Source organism: Nerophis lumbriciformis, linkage group LG27, assembly GCF_033978685.3.
Source record: "Nerophis lumbriciformis linkage group LG27, RoL_Nlum_v2.1, whole genome shotgun sequence".
Classification (NCBI taxonomy): domain Eukaryota; kingdom Metazoa; phylum Chordata; class Actinopteri; order Syngnathiformes; family Syngnathidae; genus Nerophis; species Nerophis lumbriciformis.
The window spans coordinates 1,578,191-1,599,147 of NC_084574.2; the positions used below are offsets into that span (position 1 = coordinate 1,578,191).

General features: G+C 38.1%; 1 protein-coding gene across 2 annotated transcripts in view; it reads right to left on the bottom strand.

Annotated features, from left to right (window-relative positions):
- Positions 1-19: 19 nt before the first annotated feature.
- The window catches only part of chtf18 (CTF18, chromosome transmission fidelity factor 18 homolog (S. cerevisiae)), a 55,582-nt gene continuing 34,644 nt past the window's right edge, over positions 20-20,957 (bottom strand). The window contains exons 13-18 of one of the 2 annotated variants that reach the window (XM_072916342.1): positions 15,466-15,615; positions 15,259-15,389; positions 7,110-7,254; positions 6,910-7,002; positions 3,435-3,501; positions 20-315 (exon numbers count right to left, since the gene is read on the bottom strand). In XM_072916342.1, coding sequence (XP_072772443.1) covers positions 194-315; positions 3,435-3,501; positions 6,910-7,002; positions 7,110-7,254; positions 15,259-15,389; positions 15,466-15,615 — 708 coding nt within the window. In that variant the 3' untranslated portion in view covers positions 20-193. The remainder of the gene's footprint in view (positions 316-3,434; positions 3,502-6,909; positions 7,003-7,109; positions 7,255-15,258; positions 15,390-15,465; positions 15,616-20,957) is intronic. The other variant, XM_061923054.2, reaches the window with a different exon arrangement.

The following is a 20,957-nucleotide window of genomic DNA, read 5'->3' on the forward strand; positions in this document are numbered from 1 at the left end:
CTTGATTGCTCTTGTTAAGACCATTGTGTGAGTGTGTGTGTGAGTGTGTGTGTGTTAGTGCACAGCACTGAGTAGCTTTTTAGACGTTTGTTTTTATTGGCTCTTTCCACTGTCAATCCAAATAAAGACTGTTTAGAATTGAGCTGACTACATGCTGACTACAGAAGCAAAGAGCTGTGATGTGTGCGGGACCTTACAAAAGTTCCCGGATGTAAACGTTCCTCCGCACGGCGTTGGACATGCCTTCGTTGAAGCGGAACCACACGTCGCTGTCGCCCACTGCCTTCCCCATTCGCAGCACGGCACACTTCTCGCCTGCGGACAGAGCGCTAACTTTTAAAACCTGCCCGGCATTTTTAAAAATGACAACAACAAAAAAAAGAAGCTTAAGATACACGATGGTGTGGAATTGATTACCTGCAAAATATCATTTCAGGACAAATTGCATGTGAATGCTGAAAAGCAGACACCAAACTGAAACTAACAGTTAGCATCAAGTAGTAAAATAATACGACTAATAGGTGCACATCTGGGAAATGAGCTGGCATGTCTTATTTACCAAATTATGTGTCTGAGGCGTATACAGGCAAAATTTGCTCAAAAAGTTAGCATGCTAACATTAACCAGGGTCAGATGACACAATATGTGACTCTGAGTTGTATACCTGCAACATTTGCTCAAAAAGTCAATCAATTGTTTATATCAGGGGTGCTCACACTTTTTCTGCAGGCAAGCTACTTTTCAATTGATCAAGTCGTGGGGATCTACCTCATTCATATATATCATTTATATTTACTTATTTATAAAATATATGTTTTTGTTAACAAGTTAATGGTGTTTAATGATAATAAAAGTATGTTTAATACATATAGTTAATATTAACATGTTAAGGATGTTTAAAGATAATGCAAGTATGTTTAATACATATAGTTAATATTGTTAACAAGTTAAAGGTGTTTAATGATAATAAAAGTATGTTTAATACATATAGTTAATGTTAACATGTTAAAAATGTTTAAAGATAATGCAAGCATGTTTAACACATATAGTTAATATTGTTAACAAGTTAAAGGTGTTTAATAATACAAGCATGTTTAACACATATAGTTAATATTGTTAATAAGTTAAAGATGTTTAAAGATAATACAAGCATGTTTAACACATATAGTTAATATTGTTAACAAGTTAAAGGTGTTTAATGATAATAAAAGTATGTTTAATACATATAGTTAATATTAACATGTTAAGGATGTTTAAAGATAATGCAAGTATGTTTAATACATATAGTTAATATTGTTAACAAGTTAAAGGTGTTTGATGATAATACAAGCATGTTTAACATATAGTTAATGTTGTTAATAAGTTAAAGGTGTTTAATGATAATAAAAGTATGTTTAATACATATAGTTAATATTGTTAACATGTTAAGGATGTTTAAAGATAATGCAAGCATGTTTAACACATATAGTTAATATTGTTAACAAGTTAAAGGTGTTTAATAATACAAGCATGTTTAACACATATAGTTAATATTGTTAATAAGTTAAAGATGTTTAAAGATAATACAAGCATGTTTAACACATATAGATTCCTTTCTTTCATGAAGACAAGAATATAAGTTGGTGTATTACCTGATTGTGATGACTTGCATTGATAGGAATCAGACAGTGGTGCTGATAATGTCCGCATTTTCGAATGGAGGAGAAAAAAAGTCCTTTCTGTCCAATACCACATGAAAGTGGTTGGTTTTTGGCATCTTATTTGTCCAGCTTCCGTACTCCTCTGTATACACTTTACAAAAAATAAATTGTCGGCAAACTCCGTAGCTTGCTAGCTTGTTTGCGCCGGCTTTCTGAGACTCTTATTTTGTTAGCGCAACTGTGCAGTCGGTCTTTGGAGTTTTGACGACAGGTACGGCGCCAGAGTCTGTTGAAATAAAGTGTTTCTCGCCTTCCAGTCGGTAATTTTAATGAGCTGGCAGCAGCCAGCGTCATCTCAGAAGACCCTCGAGTGCCGTGAATGTCAATCAAGTGACCAAAGTGGCGTCATAGTGAAGATTTATGATCGCTCATTTTTAGGACTATTTTTTTAATGCCTGGCTGGTGATCGACTGACACACCCTCCGAGATCGACCGGTAGCTCGCGATCGACGTAATGAGCACCCCTGATTTATATAGATCACAAGTGTCTCAAAGGGCTGCTAATGACACAATATGTGACTATGAGTTGTATACATGCAAAATTTGCTCAAAAAGTTAGCATGCTAACTTAAATGTGCTAACATTAACCAGGGTCAAATGACACAATCTGTGACTATGAGTTGCATACCTGTAAATGTTGCTCAAAAAGTTAGCATGCTAACATTAGCATGTACACACAGATGTGACTCTGGTGTATTTAGATAAAAAAGCTACCATGCTAACATTAGCATCCTACAATGTTTAAAAAAAAAAAAAGACTAACATTAACAAGGAGCTGTTTGACTTTGGAACAATTTGAATTGGTTGAGAAATAGTTGGATTTTAAATAATAAACAAAGCTAAAAATGCAACAATGTGTGGAATTGATTAAAATTAGAAAATATAATTTCAGGAGAAACTGAAATGCTAACAGTTAGCATCGCCAGATAGCATTAAAAAATGAAAAACCCCACTAGTAGGTGCATATTTGTCAGTTAAAAAGCTAGCATGTGTCAATTACCAAAACGTGACGGAGGCAAAATGAGCTAATCATCTAGCATGCTAATCTCAGTGTGCTAACAATAACCTGGGTCACATGACACAATATTTGAACCGGAGGTGTTTTCCTGCATATTGAAATACAAAAGATGGATTTAAATTGATTATCATTTTGGGAGAAATGTCGTGTGAATACTGAAAAGCAGACGCCAAACTGAAATTCAAACAGTTAGCATGCTAGCCGGTAGTAAAAAAAATAATAGGTGCATTTCTGTGAAAGCTAGCATTCAAACATGTGTCAATTACCAAAATATTAGTTTCTGAGGTGTATACCAGGAAAATGTGCTAAACATCTAGCATGTTAATGTTAGCATGCTAACATTAACCTGGGTCAAATAATGTGTTCAAAGAGCATGCTAACAGGTAGCATCTACAAAGTACCAACGCAAATGACTCTGGGGTTGATCTATTTTCTTTTTCTTTGGGTGTTTACCTATGAAATTAGCTAAAGAAGCTACAATGCTAACATTAACGCCCTAAAATACTAAGTGAAATGGTTTGAATAAGGTGTGGGACAAAGACTAAATCCTTATTTAAATACTGTTTGAGACAAAATGGAGTGCTAGTACTTGGTTGCAACACTGGCATGGAAACAGGAGTCCGGAACATTCTCTGTTTGGTTATGTAAGAGCGGCAAGTAAATAAGGTAAGCAGAAGATTACATTTAAACACGGTGAAGAAGGAAGAGTTTGCTACCTGTGTCTGACGTGGGCACTCTGGCAGGTTTTGGTGCGACCACTCGGCCAAAGAAATCCATCTCCGGCTGTTGGGACGCGGGAAAAAAAAGGAGGTCACTCAGGAACCTTGTCCTAAATATAAGTACCACTCAGGAACCTTGTCCTAAATATGAATACCACAGAGGGAAGTACTGTACAGGCTTTATTAGCCTAGTTTCACTTTCATTTCTATCAGGGCCGCCCCTCCTTATACGCGGATCTCTATGGTGAATGAGCCAATTAATGAACGACAGGGCGCTTCATATCAAATGTATCCCCAGCCCCTTCCTGCTCCGTCACTGCTAAGAATACAATGATGAAGTTCCCCACATGTCGTGATTATCTTCTGTGACACTGACCTGTTGAACGTAGTGGCACCAAAGGTAACAAAGGTAAGTCAACAGACCTTTTAATTATGTTAAATCTGTGATTTTTGCACAGAAGAAACATTTTTGAAAACAAAACAAAACATGAATTTGTATTAGTACAAAACATAATTAAATTCAAGTTTATGTAACTTTGACTTTTTTGGCAGATCATTTTGCTTAGTTCAAGTAAAATACCCCTCTTTTTTTTCCTGTTGGTTTTGAACACTGATTTTTTTTGCAGTGCATTGTGGGGAATTTATTGTTGACAAGAAAATACAATTTTAGGAAAAAAATTGCGTGTGAATGTTGAAAAGCGTTTACCGTGCTGGCTAGATAGCATCAAGTAGTAAACAAATAGCATTAAGAGGTGCGCATCTGTGGAAATGAGCTCAAAAGCTAGCATGCTAATGTTAGCACGTGTTTGTTACAAAAAGATACCTCTGAGGTGCAAAGTTAGTAAAAAAAATATAGCATGCTAACATGAACCAGGATCAAATGACACAATATGTATTTATACAAACACCTGCTACCAGTTAGCATGTGTTAGTTAGCAATATAGCTAAATATATCAAACCTGACTCACTGGCTCCACCTGCAGGCCTTCATGGAATGTGCATGCCACTACTTCACCAGAAAGGCACTAAAAATATATTTGCTTAAACAGCTTTGACAAAGCAAATGGTAAAAAAAATGATAAATAATCCAAAACATGATGTTACACAGTACCATATTTTTCGGAGTATAAGTCGCACCTGCCGAAAACGCATAATAAAAAGGAAAAAAACATATATAAGTCGCACTATGAAAAAAACTGCGACTTATAGTCCGAAAAATACGGTACATTTGTCATCTTTGCTGCCATGACAAATACAAGCTGGGTAAGCTCCGCCTTTAAAAAACCCATAGAAGCCTCATTAATGATGTCATGTTAATGATGTCACCATGAAGTTAAAGTAGCAATGATTCTCTGCATTTGACCCATCACCCTTGATCACACCATCATACAGTGTGGACTTATAATAAGGCTTTTATTTACTTTTATTTGACCTACTCAGTGGCCGAGTGGTTAGAGTGTCCGCCCTGAGATGGGCAGGTTGTGAGTTCAAACCCCGGCTGAATCATACCAAAGACATACCTGCCAACTTTTGAAATCAGAAAAACCTAGTAGCCAGGGTCCAGGGCCCGGTAGATCCAGGACAAAGTCCTGGTGGGGGGTTCAGGCTTCGCCCCCCGACACAAAATGATTGATTGCATTCAGACAGGTTAAAATGTTGCTAAAACCATCACTTTTCTATCAGTCACAGTGACTTTTCAAAACAAAAATATTACAGCAAAAATCATATGGGTTGATTGACATGTTTATTCTGTAAGCTAACTTCAATAGTTTGAAATTATTTTGTTTTGAACATGTTATCACAAATAAAAAGATATACTGTACACAGAAATTATTTTTGATTTGATTAATTGTTTATGTAATAGAAGATTTACTTAAAATGTTATGTTTTGTGAGTTTTTTTATGCTACGAACTGTACTTACCGGCGATGTAAACCGAAGGAGACATTTCCGTAATGAAAGCTGCAACACCCTTTTTAGATCCCATCATCACTGCAGCATTATCGGCAGCAAAGCAAACCAAATTCTGCCAAGGAATTTCGTTTGAGTCTATTTCTTCCGCGAGTATTTTGTAAATGTTTTCGCCTGTGGAAGCCGTATTGCATTCCCTCAAAGACAGAAGTACTGACAATACTTTTCCAATGTCGTCATCGAAATATGGAACACAAATGGGGTACAGTTTTACATGGTCATAATCGGTGCTGCCGTCAGTCGACATGCTAAATGGTTCCGTCTTCATGACATCGGCGATACTTTTTGAGGATTCTGTTCCAAGACACTGAATAATGTTTGATGTTTTGGTTCGACCACATCCATATTTTTTGGCGATTTTCGAGTCGGGAAACATTTTCCGAAATAACTGTCCCATGTGATCAGCCAGTGCGATTGGAAGTCCATGCTCAATTATTGCCTCCGTAAATAAAACTTCGGCATTTATCACATCCAAAGAATCTGTTTGGGCGACGAAAAACGTTGAAAGTTTTCCACTTGTATCGCTAGCAACGGCATTAGACTTGTGTTTTTTTGTCCCAACGTGGTCTTTTACATCGCTAATTCCTCCGTGTCCGATCGAAAAATCTTGTCTGCACAAGGTGCAATTCGCGTAGTTTTCACCCTTTTTGGAACGGATAATTATTCCCGGATAGGCTTTTGAATATTCTTCACGGAATGACTGCAGTTTTCTTTTCGGTTTAAGACTCGTTTGCGATTTTTCTCCGGCTGATTCCATGATCGTTCGCTCGTTTGGAAACAATGGCAACTGGTGCCTCGTGCTTGGCAGCGGTGCTATAAATAGCCTCGCGCATGGCATTCGGAATGGCTCGATAGGAAGTTACGGGAAGCAGTGTCGATTGTCATTGTTGTTACGCGATTTCGTGAATAAAACTTAAAAAAACATTTTTTTTTTAAATTCATGAAAAACCGTATTTTTTATCACTGCAACCGTAACCCGGAATAGGTTGATGAAAACCGTACTAATTACGGGAAAACCGGAGTAGTTGGCAGGTATGCAAAGACTATAAAAATGCTCCCTGCTTGGCACTCAGCATCAAGGCTTGGAATTGGGGGTTAAATCACCAAAAATGATTCCCGGGCGCGACCACCACTGCTGCTCACTTCTCCCCTCACCTCCCAGGGGGTAAACAAGGGGATGGGTCAAATGCAGAGAATAATTTCACCACACCTAGTGTGTGTGTGACAATCATTGGTACTTTAACTTTAACAAACGGCCATAACAAAAACACATTAAAAAATACCGGTGTGGTGGTAATGTCTCAAATATATACCGCTTTCTAAAATACACTACTTGTACTTAATACTTTGTCACCTCTCATTATTGTAGAACTAAAGACTCTGGGTAGAGTCCTTATATCATTTACAGTAGGACACACGAGGTCCATTTAGGTTCCAATCCAAGTAAAGATGTTTATTTGGTCTTGGGAGTGGATAAAAACATGTGTATGCCAAAGTCTCACCTTGGGTTCCACTGTGGTCTGTTTAACGATGTTCTCCAACCTCTGCTGATGGTTTTTGTTCTGCTTGGGACCACCGCTCTTTTTCTCCTCTCTCTGCGACACACACACACACACACACACACACACACAGACACACACACACACAGGAGTAAGTGTAAATCCTATGAGAGTGTATGAAGTGTGTGAAAGGAGAGTGTCACCGCTGTGGGGTTCCTCAGCAGCATGGCGTGCTCGGCGCGCCTCATCTTCTCCTGCTCCATCTCCCTGCTGATGGTTTGCTTGGCCTGGTAGGTCAGCTGGCGGCGCGGCGGCAGGCCGGGGAACCTCACAACCTCCTCCACACGCCTGCGGACGCAAACAACACACACTTACTAGGTGCGCACACACACACACACACTGCAAAAAGTCAGTGTTCAAAAACAAGAAAAATTAAAGCTGCAAGCAGCATTGGTCGGGCCCGCATATTTGGCAGGTGCTAGTTCTAAGTGTCCCAATACTTTTGTTCCGTTTTCGTCATAAGTGTCCCAATACTTTTGTCTACTTTTAGTCCGAATTGTCCCAATACTTTTGTGTAGTGTACCTACCTTGTCTGCATTGTGTGGGCACGTTGGTGCTTCCTGCTTTTAAGCAGCCTTCTTGAAAAAACAGCAGCATCAGCGCAGCGGCTCTTTGAAGGGTCATAAAATCAAAACCGGAGCCGGTATCAAAACTGTTTCACTAACTTTTAATCAGAAGGGTTCAATCTCTCTCCTGTGTTAGTTTGAAGCCGAAACGTCAAACACGCTCAGAGGAAATAATGTTTGAAGAAAGGTGACCGGTTTTTACAAAAATGTTGTGTTGAAGGGGGAATAGCAAACTTCCTGTAGATTTTTGCTGGGGGTTGTCAATTTATGAAATGTAGGTCTAAGTGAGACCTACGGAGAGGCTTTTGTTTCATGTCTCTCCAACCTTCCCGGTGGGAGTTACAGGCAGTTTTGTAATTTTTCTTCTTCCGAGGAGCAGTTTTTTCTCCGTTTTATTCAAAAATTGCTCAAGAGCGCAATTTTTAAATTTGGGGTTAGGTTTTTTCATTAGATCGCAATATTTGCTAGTCCTGATGTGTGTGTTCAGTTTGGTGAGTTTTGAAGCATGTTAAGGGGGTCAAATTACAGCTCAAAGAGGCAAAAGTGACTGTTTTTAGTACTTTTTTGTCTTGAAGGGGGAATAGCCAACTTCCTGTTGATTTTTGCCCGAGAATATACTATTATGAAATATAGGTCTACGTCACACCTACATAAAGGTTTTTGTTTCATGTCTCTCCGACCTTCCTAGTGGGAGTTACAGGCAGTCTAGTTTTTTTTTCTCCCTAGGGGGGCGCTAGAGCGCTAGAGTTTTGAGGTTTGGTTTTTTGATAAAAAGTTTTGCCGTTTATTACTGATGTGTGTGTAAAATTTGGTGAGTTTTGAAGCATGCTAAGGGGGTCAAATTACAGCGCAAAGTTGCGGAAGAATAATAATAATAAAGAATAAAACCTTACAAATTCAATAGGTCCTTATGTCCCATTGCATAAGGACTCCCTGTGGGAGTCCTTATGCAATGGGCCATGCGGGCCCTAATGAAGGGTATTTTATTTGAACTAAGCAAAATTATCAGCCAATAGAACAAGAAAATGTGGCTTGTCAAGACTTTCCAAAACAAGTAAAATTAAAGCTGCAAGCAGCTTTGGTCGGGCCCGCGTATTTGGCAGGTGCTAGTCCTAAGTGTCCCAATACTTTTGTCCAGTGTAAGTGTCCCAATACTTTTGTCCAGTGGTAGTCCTAAGTTTCCCAATACTGTTGTCTACTTTTAGTCGTAAGTGTCCCAATACTTTTGTCAAGTTGTAGTCCCAAGTGTCCCAATACTTTTGTCCAGTGATAGTCATAAGTGTCCCAATACTTTTGTTTAGTGTACCTACCTTGTCTGCATTGTGTGGGCACGCTGGTGCATCCTGCTTTTAAGCAGCCATCTTAAAAAAACAGCAGCATCAGCGCAGCAGTTCTTTGAAGGGTCATAAAATCAAAACCGGAGCAGGTATCAAAACTCTTTCGCCAACTTTTAATCAGAAGGGTTCAATCTCTCTCCTGTGTTAGTTTGAAGCTGAAACAACAAACGCGCTCAGAGGAGATAATGTTTGAAGAAAGGTGACCGGTTTTTACAAAAATTTTGTTTTGAAGGGGGAATAGCAAACTTCCTGTTGATTTTTGCTGGGGGTTGTCAATTTATGAAATGCAGTTCTAAGTCAGACCTACATAGAGGTTTTTGTTTCATGTCTCTACGACCTTCCCGGTGGGAGTTACAGGCAGTTTTGTCATTTTTTTCTTCCGAGGAGCAGTTTTTTCTCCGTTTTATTCAAAAATTGCTCAAGAGCGCAATTTTTAAATTTGGGGTTAGGTTTTTTTATTAGATCGCAATATTTGCCAGTCCTGATGTGTGTGTTCAGTTTGGTGAGTTTTGAAGCATGTTAAGGGGGTCAAATTACAGCTCAAAGAGGCAAAAGTGACTGTTTTTAGTACTTTTTTGTCTTGAAGGGGGAATAGCCAACTTCCTGTTGATTTTTGCCCGAGAATATACTATTATGAAATATAGGTCTACGTCACACCTACATAAAGGTTTTTGTTTCATGTCTCTCCGACCTTCCTAGTGGGAGTTACAGGCAGTCTAGTTTTTTTTTTCCCTAGGGGGCGCTAGAGCGCAATTTTGAGTTTTGAGGTTTGGTTTTTTGATAAAAGGTTTTGCCGTTTATTACTGATGTGTGTGTAAAATTTGGTGAGTTTTGAAGTATGTTAAGGGGGTCAAATTACAGCGCAAAGTTGCGGAATAATAATAATAATAAAGAATTAAAGCTGCAAGCAGCGATGGACGGGACCGACTTTGAGGGCTCATAAAATCCAAACCGGAGCAGTAATTAAAACTCTTTGGTCAACTTTTAATCAGAAGGGTTCAATCTCTCTCCTGTGCTAGTTTGAAGTCGAAACGACAAACGCGCTCAGAGGAGATAATGTTTGAAAAAAGGTGACCGGTTTTTACAGGTTTTGAAGGGGGAATTGCAAACTTCCTGTTGATTTTTGCTGGAGGTTGTCAATATATGAAATGTAGATCTAAGTGAGACCTACATATAGGTTTTTGTTTCATGTCTCTAAGACATTCCTACTGGAAGTTACATGCAGTTTTGTCTGAGTTTTCTTCCTAGGAGCAGTCGTGTCTGTGTTTTCTTCCTAGAGCGCAATTTTGAGTTTTTTTGTTTTTTTATTAGATCGCAATTGTTGCCAGTCCTGATGGGTGTGTCCAGTTTGGTGAGTTGTGAAGCATGTTAAGGGGGTCAAATTACAGCTTGAAGAGGCAAAAATGACAGTTTTACTAAACTTCTGTTTTGAAGGGGGAATTGCCAACTTCCTGTTGATTTTTGCTGAAGGATGTCAATGAATGAAATCTAGGTCTAAGTCAGACCTACATAGAGGTTTTTGTTTCATGTCTTCCTAGGGGGCGCTAGAGCGCAATTTTGAGATTTGGGGTTTGTTTTTTTTATTAGATGACAATTTTCGCCAGTCCTGATGTGTGTGTCAAATATGGTGAGTTTTGAAGCATGTTAAGGGGGTCAAATTACAGCTCAAAGAGGCGGCGGAATAATAATAATAATAATAAAACGCACAAAATACAATAGGGTCCTCTGTCCCAAAGGGACATTGCGGTCCCTAATAAAACCTTACAAATTCAATAGGTCCTTATGTCCCATTGCATAAGGACTCCCTGTGGGAGTCCTTATGCAATGGGCCATGCGGGCCCTAATGAAGGGTATTTTATTTGAACTAAGCAAAATTATCAGCCAATAGAACAAGAAAATGTGGCTTGTCAAGACTTTCCAAAACAAGTAAAATTAGCTAACCTCAATGAACCCAAAAATAGCTTCAAATAAGTACATTCTCACTAATAACAAGTGCACTACTATATGAGTACGTATGTTCTATTGTTTCATTGGAAATAAAACAGCAAAGTCCATTTGGCTGTCATCTGTTCTACAAACCCCGTTTCCATATGAGTTGGGAAATTGTGTTAAATGTAAATATAAACGGAATACAATGAATCATTTTCAAGCCATATTCAGTTGAATATGCTACAAAGACAACATATTTGATGTTCAAACTCATAAACTTTATTTTTTTTTTTGCAAATAATCATTAACTTTAGAATTTGATGCCAGCAACACGTGACAAAGAAGTTGGGAAAGGTGGCAATAAATACTGATAAAGTTGAGGAATGCTCATCAAACACTTATTTGGAACATCCCACAGGTGTGCAGGCTAATTGGGAACAGGTGGGTGCCATGATTGGGTATAAAAGTAGATTCCATGAAATGCTCAGTCATTCACAAACAAGGATGGGGCGAGGGTCACCACTTTGTCAACAAATGCGTGAGCAAATTGTTGAACAGTTTAAGAAAAACCTTTCTCAAGCAGCTATTGCAAGGAATTTAGGGATTTCACCATCTACGCTCCGTAATATCATCAAAGGGTTCAGAGAATGTGGAGAAATCACTGCACGTAAGCAGCTAAGCCCGTGACCTTCCATCCCTCAGGCTGTACTGCATCAACAAGCGACGTCGGTGTGTAAAGGATATCACCACATGGGCTCAGGAACACTTCAGAAACCCACTGTCAGTAACTACAGTTGGTCGCTACATCTGTAAGTGCAAGTCAAAACTCTACTATGCAAGGCGAAAACCGTTTATCAACAACACCCAGAAACGCCGTCGGCTTCGCTGGGCCTGAGTTCATCTAAGATGGACTGATACAAAGTGGAAAAGTGTTCTGTGGTCTGACGAGTCCACATTTCAAATTGTTTTTGGAAACTGTGGACGTCGTGTCCTCCGGACCAAAGAGGAAAAGAACCATCCGGATTGTTATAGGCGCAAAGTGTAAAAGGCAGCATGTGTGATGGTATGGGGGTGTATTAGTGCCCAAGACATGGGTAACTTACACATCTGTGAAGGCACCATTAATGCTGAAAGGTACATACAGCTTTTGGAGCAACATATGTTGCCATCCAAGCAACGTTACCATGGACGCCCCTGCTTATTTCAGCAAGACAATGCCAAGCCACGTGTTACATCAACGTGGCTTCATAGTAAAAGAGTGCGGGTACTAGACTGGCCTGCCTGTAGTCCTGTGAAAATGTGTGGCGCATTATGAAGCCTAAAATAGCACAACGGAGACCCCCGGACTGTTGAACAACTTAAGATGTACATCAAGCAAGAATGGGAAAGAATTCCACCTGAGAAGCTTCAAAAATGTGTCTCCTCAGTTCCCCAAACGTTTACTGAGTGTTGTTAAAAGGAAAGGCCATGTAACACAGTGGTGAACATGCCCTTTCCCAACTACTTTGGCACGTGTTGCAGCCATGAAATTCTAAAGTTAATGATTATTTGCAAAAAAAAAAAAAAAGTTTATGAGTTTGAACATCAAATATGTTGTCTTTGTAGCATATTCAACTGAATATGGCTTGAAAAGGATTTGCAAATCATTGTATTCCGTTTATATTTACATCTAACACTATTTCTCAACTCATATGGAAACGGGGTTTGTAGTAGTGCACTTGTTATTAGTGAGAATATACTTATTTGAAGGTATTTTTGGGTTCATTGAGGTTAGCTAATTAGGGCCCGCATGGCCCATTGCATAAGGACTCCCAAAGGGAGTCCTTATGCAATGGGACATAAGGACCTATTGAATTTCTAAGGTTTTATTATTATTATTATACCGGCCGCCTCTTTGAGCTGCAATTTGACCAACTTAACATGCTTAAAACTCACCATATTTGACCCACACGTCAGGACCTGCGAAAATTGCCTTTTGATAAAAAAACCAAACAGCAAAACTCAAAATTGCGCTCTAGCGCCCCCTAGGAAAAAAAAAACGAGACTGCCTGTAACTCCCACTAGGAAGATCAGAGAGACATGAAACAAAAACCTTTATGTAGGTCTGACTTAGACCTAGTTTTCATAATAGTATATTCTCGGGCAAAAATCAACAGGAAGTTGGCAATTCCCCCTTCAAGACAAAAAAGTACTAAAAACAGTCACTTTTGCCTCTTTGAGCTGTATTTTGACCCTCTTAACATGATTCAAAACTCACCAAACTGAACGCACACATCAGGACTGGCAAACATTGCGAGCTAAAAAAAAAAAAACCTAACCCCAAATCTCAAAATTGCGCTCTACTGCAATTTTTTAATAAAACGCAAAAAAAACTGCTCCTCGGAAGAAAAAAATGACAAAACTGCCTGTAACTCCCACTGGGAAGGTCGGAGAGACATGAAACAAAAACCTCTATGTAGGTCTGACTTAGACCTACATTTCATATATTGACAACCCCCAGCAAAAATCAACAGGAAGTTTGCTATTTCCCCTTCAAAACAAATTTTTTTTATAAACCGGTCACTTCTCTTCTCTTCAAACATCATCCCCTCTGTACACTAGACAAAAGTCTTGGGACACTTCAGACTAAAAGTAGACAAAAGTCTTGGGACACGTATGACTACCACTGAACAAAAGTATTGGGACACGTACCACGACAACTGGACAAAAGTATTGGGACACTTCGGACTATAAGTAGACAAAAGTATTGGGACACGTATGACTACCACTGAACAAAAGTATTGGGACACGTACCACGACAACTGAACAAAAGTATTGGGACACTTCGGACTATAAGTAGACAAAAGTATTGGGACACGTATGACTACCACTGAACAAAAGTATTGGGACACTTCGGACTATAAGTAGACAAAAGTATTGGGACACGTATGACTACCACTGAACAAAAGTATTGGGACACGTACCACGACAACTGGACAAAAGTATTGGGACACTTGGGACTACAACTTGACAAAAGAATTGGGACACTTATGACTACCACTGGACAAAAGTATTGGGACACTTAGGATGCAAACTGGCCAAAAGTATTGGGACACTTAGTACGAAAACTGGACAAAAGTATTGGGACACTTGGGACTACATTTTGAAAAAAGTATTGGGACACTTATGACAACCACTGGACAAAAGTATTGGGACACTTACATTGGACAAAAGTATTGGGACACTTAGGACTACACCTTGACAAAAGTATTGGGACACTTAGTAACACCACTGAACAAAAGTATTGGGACACTTCGGACTAAAAGTAGACAAAAGTATTGGGACACTTATGACTACCACTGGACAAAAGTATTGGGACACTTGGGACTACAACTTGACAAAAGTATTGGGACACTTATGACTACCACAGGACAAAAGTATTGGGACACTTATGACGAAAACTTGACAAAAGTATTGGGACACTTACACTGGACAAAAGTATTGGGACACTTAGTAACACCACTGAACAAAAGTATTGGGACACTTCGGACTAAACGTAGACAAAAGTATTGGGACACTTAAGCCTACCACTTGACAAAAGTATTGGGACACTTACACTGGACAAAAGTTTTGGGACACTTAGGACTAAAACTTGACAAATGTATTGGGCCACTTGGGACTAAAACTTGACAAAACTCTTGGAACTCCTAGGACTACCACTGGCCAAAAGTATTGGGACGCTTACACTGGACAAAAGTATTGGGACACTTAGGACTACAACTGGACAAAAGTATTGGGACACATAGGACTACCACTGGACAAAAGTATTGGGACACTTACACTGGCCAAAAGTATTGGGACACTTAGGACTACAACTGGACAAAAGTATTGGGACACTTAGGACTACAACTGGACAAAAGTATTGGGACACTTAGGACTGCCACTGGACAAAAGTATTGGGACACTTACACTGGCCAAAAGTATTGGGACACTTAGGACTACAACTTGACAAAAGTATTGGGACACTTAGGACTACAACTGGACAAAAGTATTGGGACACATAGGACTACCACTGGACAAAAGTATTGGGACACCTACACCGGCAAAAAGTATTGGGACACTTAGGACTACAACTTGACAAAAGTATTGGGACACTTAGTACTAGCACCTGCCAAATACGCGGGCCCGACCAACGCTGCTTGCAGCTTTAATTTGACTTGTTTTGGAAAGTCTTGACAAGCCAAATTTTCTTGTTCAATGTCAATCAATCAATCAATGTTTATTATATAGCCCTAAATCACAAGTGTCTCAAAGGGCTGCACAAGCCACAACCACATCCTCGGCTCAGATCCCACATCTTGTTCTATTGGCAGATCATTTTGCTTAGTTCAAATAAAATACCCCTAATTTTTGTTTTGTTTTTTCTTGTTTTTGAACACTGACTTATTGCAGTGCAGAATAGGAGAGTGGAGTCCACTCACGGCTCCAGGACATATGTGTACTGGCCCTCGGGCGTGCGGTCCTGGCGGTAGGAGAGGTTGTAGGCCAACATGGTGTCGATCAGATCGCACATCTGCTCCTTCTCTCTGCTGCTGAACAGCTGGGGGTTGACCTGCGGGGACACGCCAGCTTTTTATAGCTTTGTTGGCTTCTGACTTTTGGGGGTAGATGGCGGCGTGGTGGCTTACAGGCCGCAGTTTGGGGCAGATGATGTCGAGGAGCAGCGTGAGAATGTCCAGGGTGAGGTTGAGGTGGCTGATCCTGGTCCTGATGCCTGGCAGGATGTCGGCCAACATGCTGGACACAGCGTTCCTGCTGCTGAGGAGCCGAGAGGACGCCTGGGAGACACACAATCACTTCTTTTGTCCTTCGTTCAGTTCACCTTGCAAGGGAATCATTCACGAGTCTTAAGACTTTTCTTTTTTTATGCATTCTAGTTTGTAATGTATGGCAAGTACGAGGAGGCTAACAAGCTAATAAAACCCACCAAAAAGAGCCAACAATACTGCACTTACATGTCGTGACCTGCATATTAACCAAGTACTAGCAATATTGTTAACACCGAGGAACTACTTTTAGCGGCGCCGTGATCTCAGCAGTTATTTCATTATTTGTATCTTGCAGTTTTACTTTTTATTCAAACCCTTTTACCGTATTGCTTTTACTTGTTTTGGAAAGTCTTGACAAGCCAAATTTTCTTGTTCTATTGGCAGATCATTTTGCTTAGTTCTCATAAAGTACCCCTCATTTTGTGTAATTTTTAGGGCCCGCATGGCCCATTGCATAAGGACTCCCAAAGGGAGTCCTTATGCAATGGGACATAAGGACCTATTAAATTTGTAAGGTTTTATTCTTTATTATTATTATTCTTCCGCAACTTTGCGCTGTAATTTGACCCCCTTAGCATGCTTCAAAACTCACCAAATTTTACACACACATCAGTAATATACGGCAAAACTTTTTATCAAAAAAACAAACCCCAAAACTCAAAATTGCGCTCTAGCGCCCCCTAGGAAAAAAAAAACTAGACTGCCTGTAACTCCCACTAGGAAGGTCGGAGGGACAGGAAACAAAAACCTTTATGTAGGTCTGACTTAGACCTAGATTTCATAATAGTATATTCTCGGGCAAAAATCAACAGGAAGTTGGCAATTCCCCCTTCAAGACAAAAAAGTACTAAAAACAGTCACTTTTGCCTCTTTGAGCTGTATTTTGACTCCCTTAACATGCTTCAAAACTCACCAAACTGAACGCACACATCAGGACTGGCAAACATTGCGATCTAAAAAAAAAACCTAACCCCAAATCTCAAAATTGTGCTCTACTGCAATTTTTTAATAAAACGCAAAAAAAAACTGCTCCTCGGAAGAAAAAAATGACAAAACTGCCTGTAACTCCCACTGGGAAGGTCGGAGAGACATGAAACAAAAACCTCTATGTAGGTCTCACTTAGACCTACATTTCATAATTTGACAACCCCCAGCAAAAATCAACAGGAAGTTTGCTATTCCCCCTTCAAAACTAATTTTTTTGTAAAAACTGGTCACCTTCCTTCAAAAACGAACTCCTCTGAGCGCGTTTGTCGTTTCGCCTTGAACCCTTGTGATTACAATGACAGAAGCGCTTTTTTTCCTAACTGCTCCGGTTTTGATTTTATGACCCTTCAAAGACCCACTGCGCTGATGCTGCTGCGCTGCTGTTTTTTTAAGATGGCTGCTTAAAAGCAGGAAGCACCAACGTGCCCACACAATGCAGACAAGGTAGGTACACTAGACAAAAGTATTGGGACACTTCAGACTAAAAGTAGACAAAAGTATTGGGACACTTATGACTAGTTTTCTCTTGTTTTTGAACACTGACTTTTTGCAGTGCATTGTGGGGAATTTATTGTTAACAAGAAAATACAATTTCAGGAGAAATTGCGTGTAAATGTTGAAAAGCAGACGCCAAACTTGTTTGTTTAGCTCATTCATCGTTTATGTTCTTTGTTTTTTTTTTGCTCTATGCTTTTTAACCTGTAAAGCACTTTGGTCCAATTTAAAAAAAGGTTGTAAACATGCTATATAAATAAAGTTGCCTTGCCTCAGCGCTAACTAGCTTATACTGCTATATTGACATACTGAGCCAGTGAGCTGCTGCATCGCCTCTGAGTTGGTGAAAGTTAATTCTAGAGTAACCACGAAAAGACATGTGTTTTCAGGTTTTTTGTTTGTTTGTTTACCTCCATAAGGATTATGAATAATTCTTAACGGGAAGAAGAAGTTGAAAAACTTATTGGGGTGTTACCATTTAGTGGTCAATTGTACGGAATATGTACTTCACTGTGCAACCTACTAATAAAAGTCTCAATCAATCAATCAAAAGATATAAACATTCCATCATTGCATAGTAAGTAATTGTTTTATTAAGTTTGAGGTTTGGGTTTCTTAATTAGCACTAAGCAATACTGCTACTTGCTGGATCTGTTTGGCACACAGCTTCTAAAACTTGTAGATCATCCTCAGTATATTCAGGCTCAAAAATATAAGGATCTGGATCATCATTTAGTCCCAAAGTAGTCTTTGTTGTCTCCCGTGAAGTCTGCCATGCTTAGTAGTGGTGTTGTTGTTAAAAGAAATAACAAATATTGCCGTCGTATGCTTAAAATAATCAAAATACATATATATTACATGTTATTATGAATGTTACTACATGACATATATACGGTACTTACATCATGTATATATGACATGTTATTATGAATGTTACTACATGACATATATACTTACATCATGTATATATTACATGTTATTATGAATGTTACTACATGACATATATACTTACATCATGTATATATTACATGTTATTATGAATGTTACTACATGACATATATACTTACATCATGTATATATTACATGTTATTTTAAATGTTACTACATGACATATATACTTACATCATGTATATATTACATGTTATTATGAATGTTACTACATGACATATATACTTACATCATGTATATATTACATGTTATTATGAATGTTACTACATGACATATATACTTACATCATGTATATATTACATGTTATTATGAATGTTACTACATGACATATATACTTACATCATGTATATATTACATGTTATTATGAATGTTACTACATGACATATATACTTACATCATGTATATATTACATGTTATTATGAATGTTACTACATGACATATATACTTACATCATGTATATATGACATGTTATTATGAATGTTACTACATGACATATATACTTACATCATGTATATATTACATGTTATTATGAATGTTACTACATGACATATCTACTTACATCATGTATATATTACATGTTATTATGAATGTTACTACATGACATATATACTTACATCATGTATATATTACATGTTATTATGAATGTTACTACATGACATATATACTTACATCATGTATATATTACGTGTTATTATGAATGTTACTACATGACATATATACTTACATCATGTATATATTACATGTTATTATGAATGTTACTACATGACATATATACTTACATCATGTATATATTACATGTTATTATGAATGTTACTACATGACATATATACCTACATCATGTATATATTACATATTATGAATGTTACTACATTACATATATACTTACATCATGTATATATTACATGTTATTATGAATGTTACGACATGACATATATACTTACATCATGTATATATTACATGTTATTATAAATGTTACTACATGACATATATACATAGGAACAGAGCGACCCCCATTACTTCCATTGTTAGCTGACTTTTGCTAGTGTTTATTTACAAGTTAGAATGCATTAAAAAAGAAAACATGTGTTCTTGTCTTACATAAGGATTGTGAATGATAGACCAAATACAAAAAAAAGAGCAGTTTCACTATAAGTCGGTAAGAATTCATAAATATGTGAAAATAAAGCATATCATGTCAGAATAACCGTAAAAGATAGAATATAGTCGACCCTTGTTTATTGCTGTTAATTGGAACTCTTTTTTTAAATAATTTGAACATTTTCATAATAAAGCATGAAAAAATTAAAAACTAAATCTTGTTTTAGTGCTAAAAATTGGTTCCAGACATGACTGTGATAAAATGAATTTCTGCGATTATTAGTTATTTATCAAATATTTTCATAGGTAGAGCACAAAAAACATGTTTACTACCCTCTACATACATTTTTCAACATTTTGAGAGCCCCGTAGACATGAAATAACACCCTTTAGTCACCTTTTCACTCTTTCATTCCAATATAGCAATGCTGCCTGAGGAGCAGCCAATCAGAGGCCACGATACTGAACATCACGCTCTGATTGATTTGGTCTCCTTCATTGGCTAAAAGTACTGTAGTATTGATATATTTTGTTTATTTAGACATTTTTATCTAAATGTGTGTTGAATATGCTTTAAATAAAAGTCAATAAATACAAATCCATGATCTGGTGAAGCCGCACTAGTGTGATGTGGCGAGGGACAACTGCATAAAAACAAAATACTGTACTGTACAACTTGTCTGATGTTCATGATGATCATCTGCTGTGCAATACAATACAGTACATTTGTTATTTTAAGCTCATTTAGCCATTTTTATTTGAGATGTGACTCTTTGGGCACCTAAAGATTCACATCTGATACTGATTCCTGGGGTGACGATTCAATTCAGTATGGATTCTCCATTCAAACAGATTCTTGCAATGTATTATTTGGTCTGATAATTATAATGAAACTTTTACAAAACAGGTTAAAAAAAAAACTCCTTCTGGTTGCATGGAGATAGCCTCAAAGTTTATTTTTAGAAATTAATTCTTAGGAAAAAAAAAAAATATATGCACTTATTTTATTTTTAGGGCCCGCATGGCCCAATGGGACATAAGGACCTATTGAATTTGTAAGGTTTTATTCTTTCTTTATTATTCTTCCGCCGCCTCTTTGAGCACTAATTTGACCCACTTAACATGCTTCAAAACTCACCATATTTTACCCACCCATCAGGACCTGCGAAAATTGTCTTTTAATAAAAAAACCGAACCCCAAAACTCAAAATTGCGCTCTAGCGCCCCCTAGGAAAACAAAAAACTAGACTGCCTATATCTCCCACTAGGAATATCGGAGAAACATGAAACAAAAACCTCTATGTAGGTCTGACTTAGACCTAGTTTTCATAATTGTATATTATCGGGCAGAAATCAACAGGAAGTTGGCAATTCCCCCTTCAAGACAAAAAAGTACTAAAAACAGTCACTTTTGCCTTTTTGAGCTGTAATTTGACCCCCTTAACACGCTTCAAAACTCACCAAACTGAACGCACACATCAGGACTGGCAAAAATTGTGATCTAATAAAAAAACCTAACCCCAAATTTAAAAATTGCGCTCTAGAGCAATTTTTGAATAAAACGGAGAAAAAACTGCTCCTCGGGAGAAAAAAATGACAAAACTGCCTGTAACTCCCACTGGGAAGGTCGGAGAGACATGAAACAAAAACCTCTCCGTAGGTCTCACTTAGACCTACATTTCATAAATTGACAACCCCCAGCAAAAATCTACAAGAAGCTTGCTATTCCCCCTTCAACACAACATTTTTGTAAAAACCGGTCACCTTTCTTCAAACATTATCTCCTCTGAGCGTGTTTGTTGTTTCGGCTTCAAACTAACACA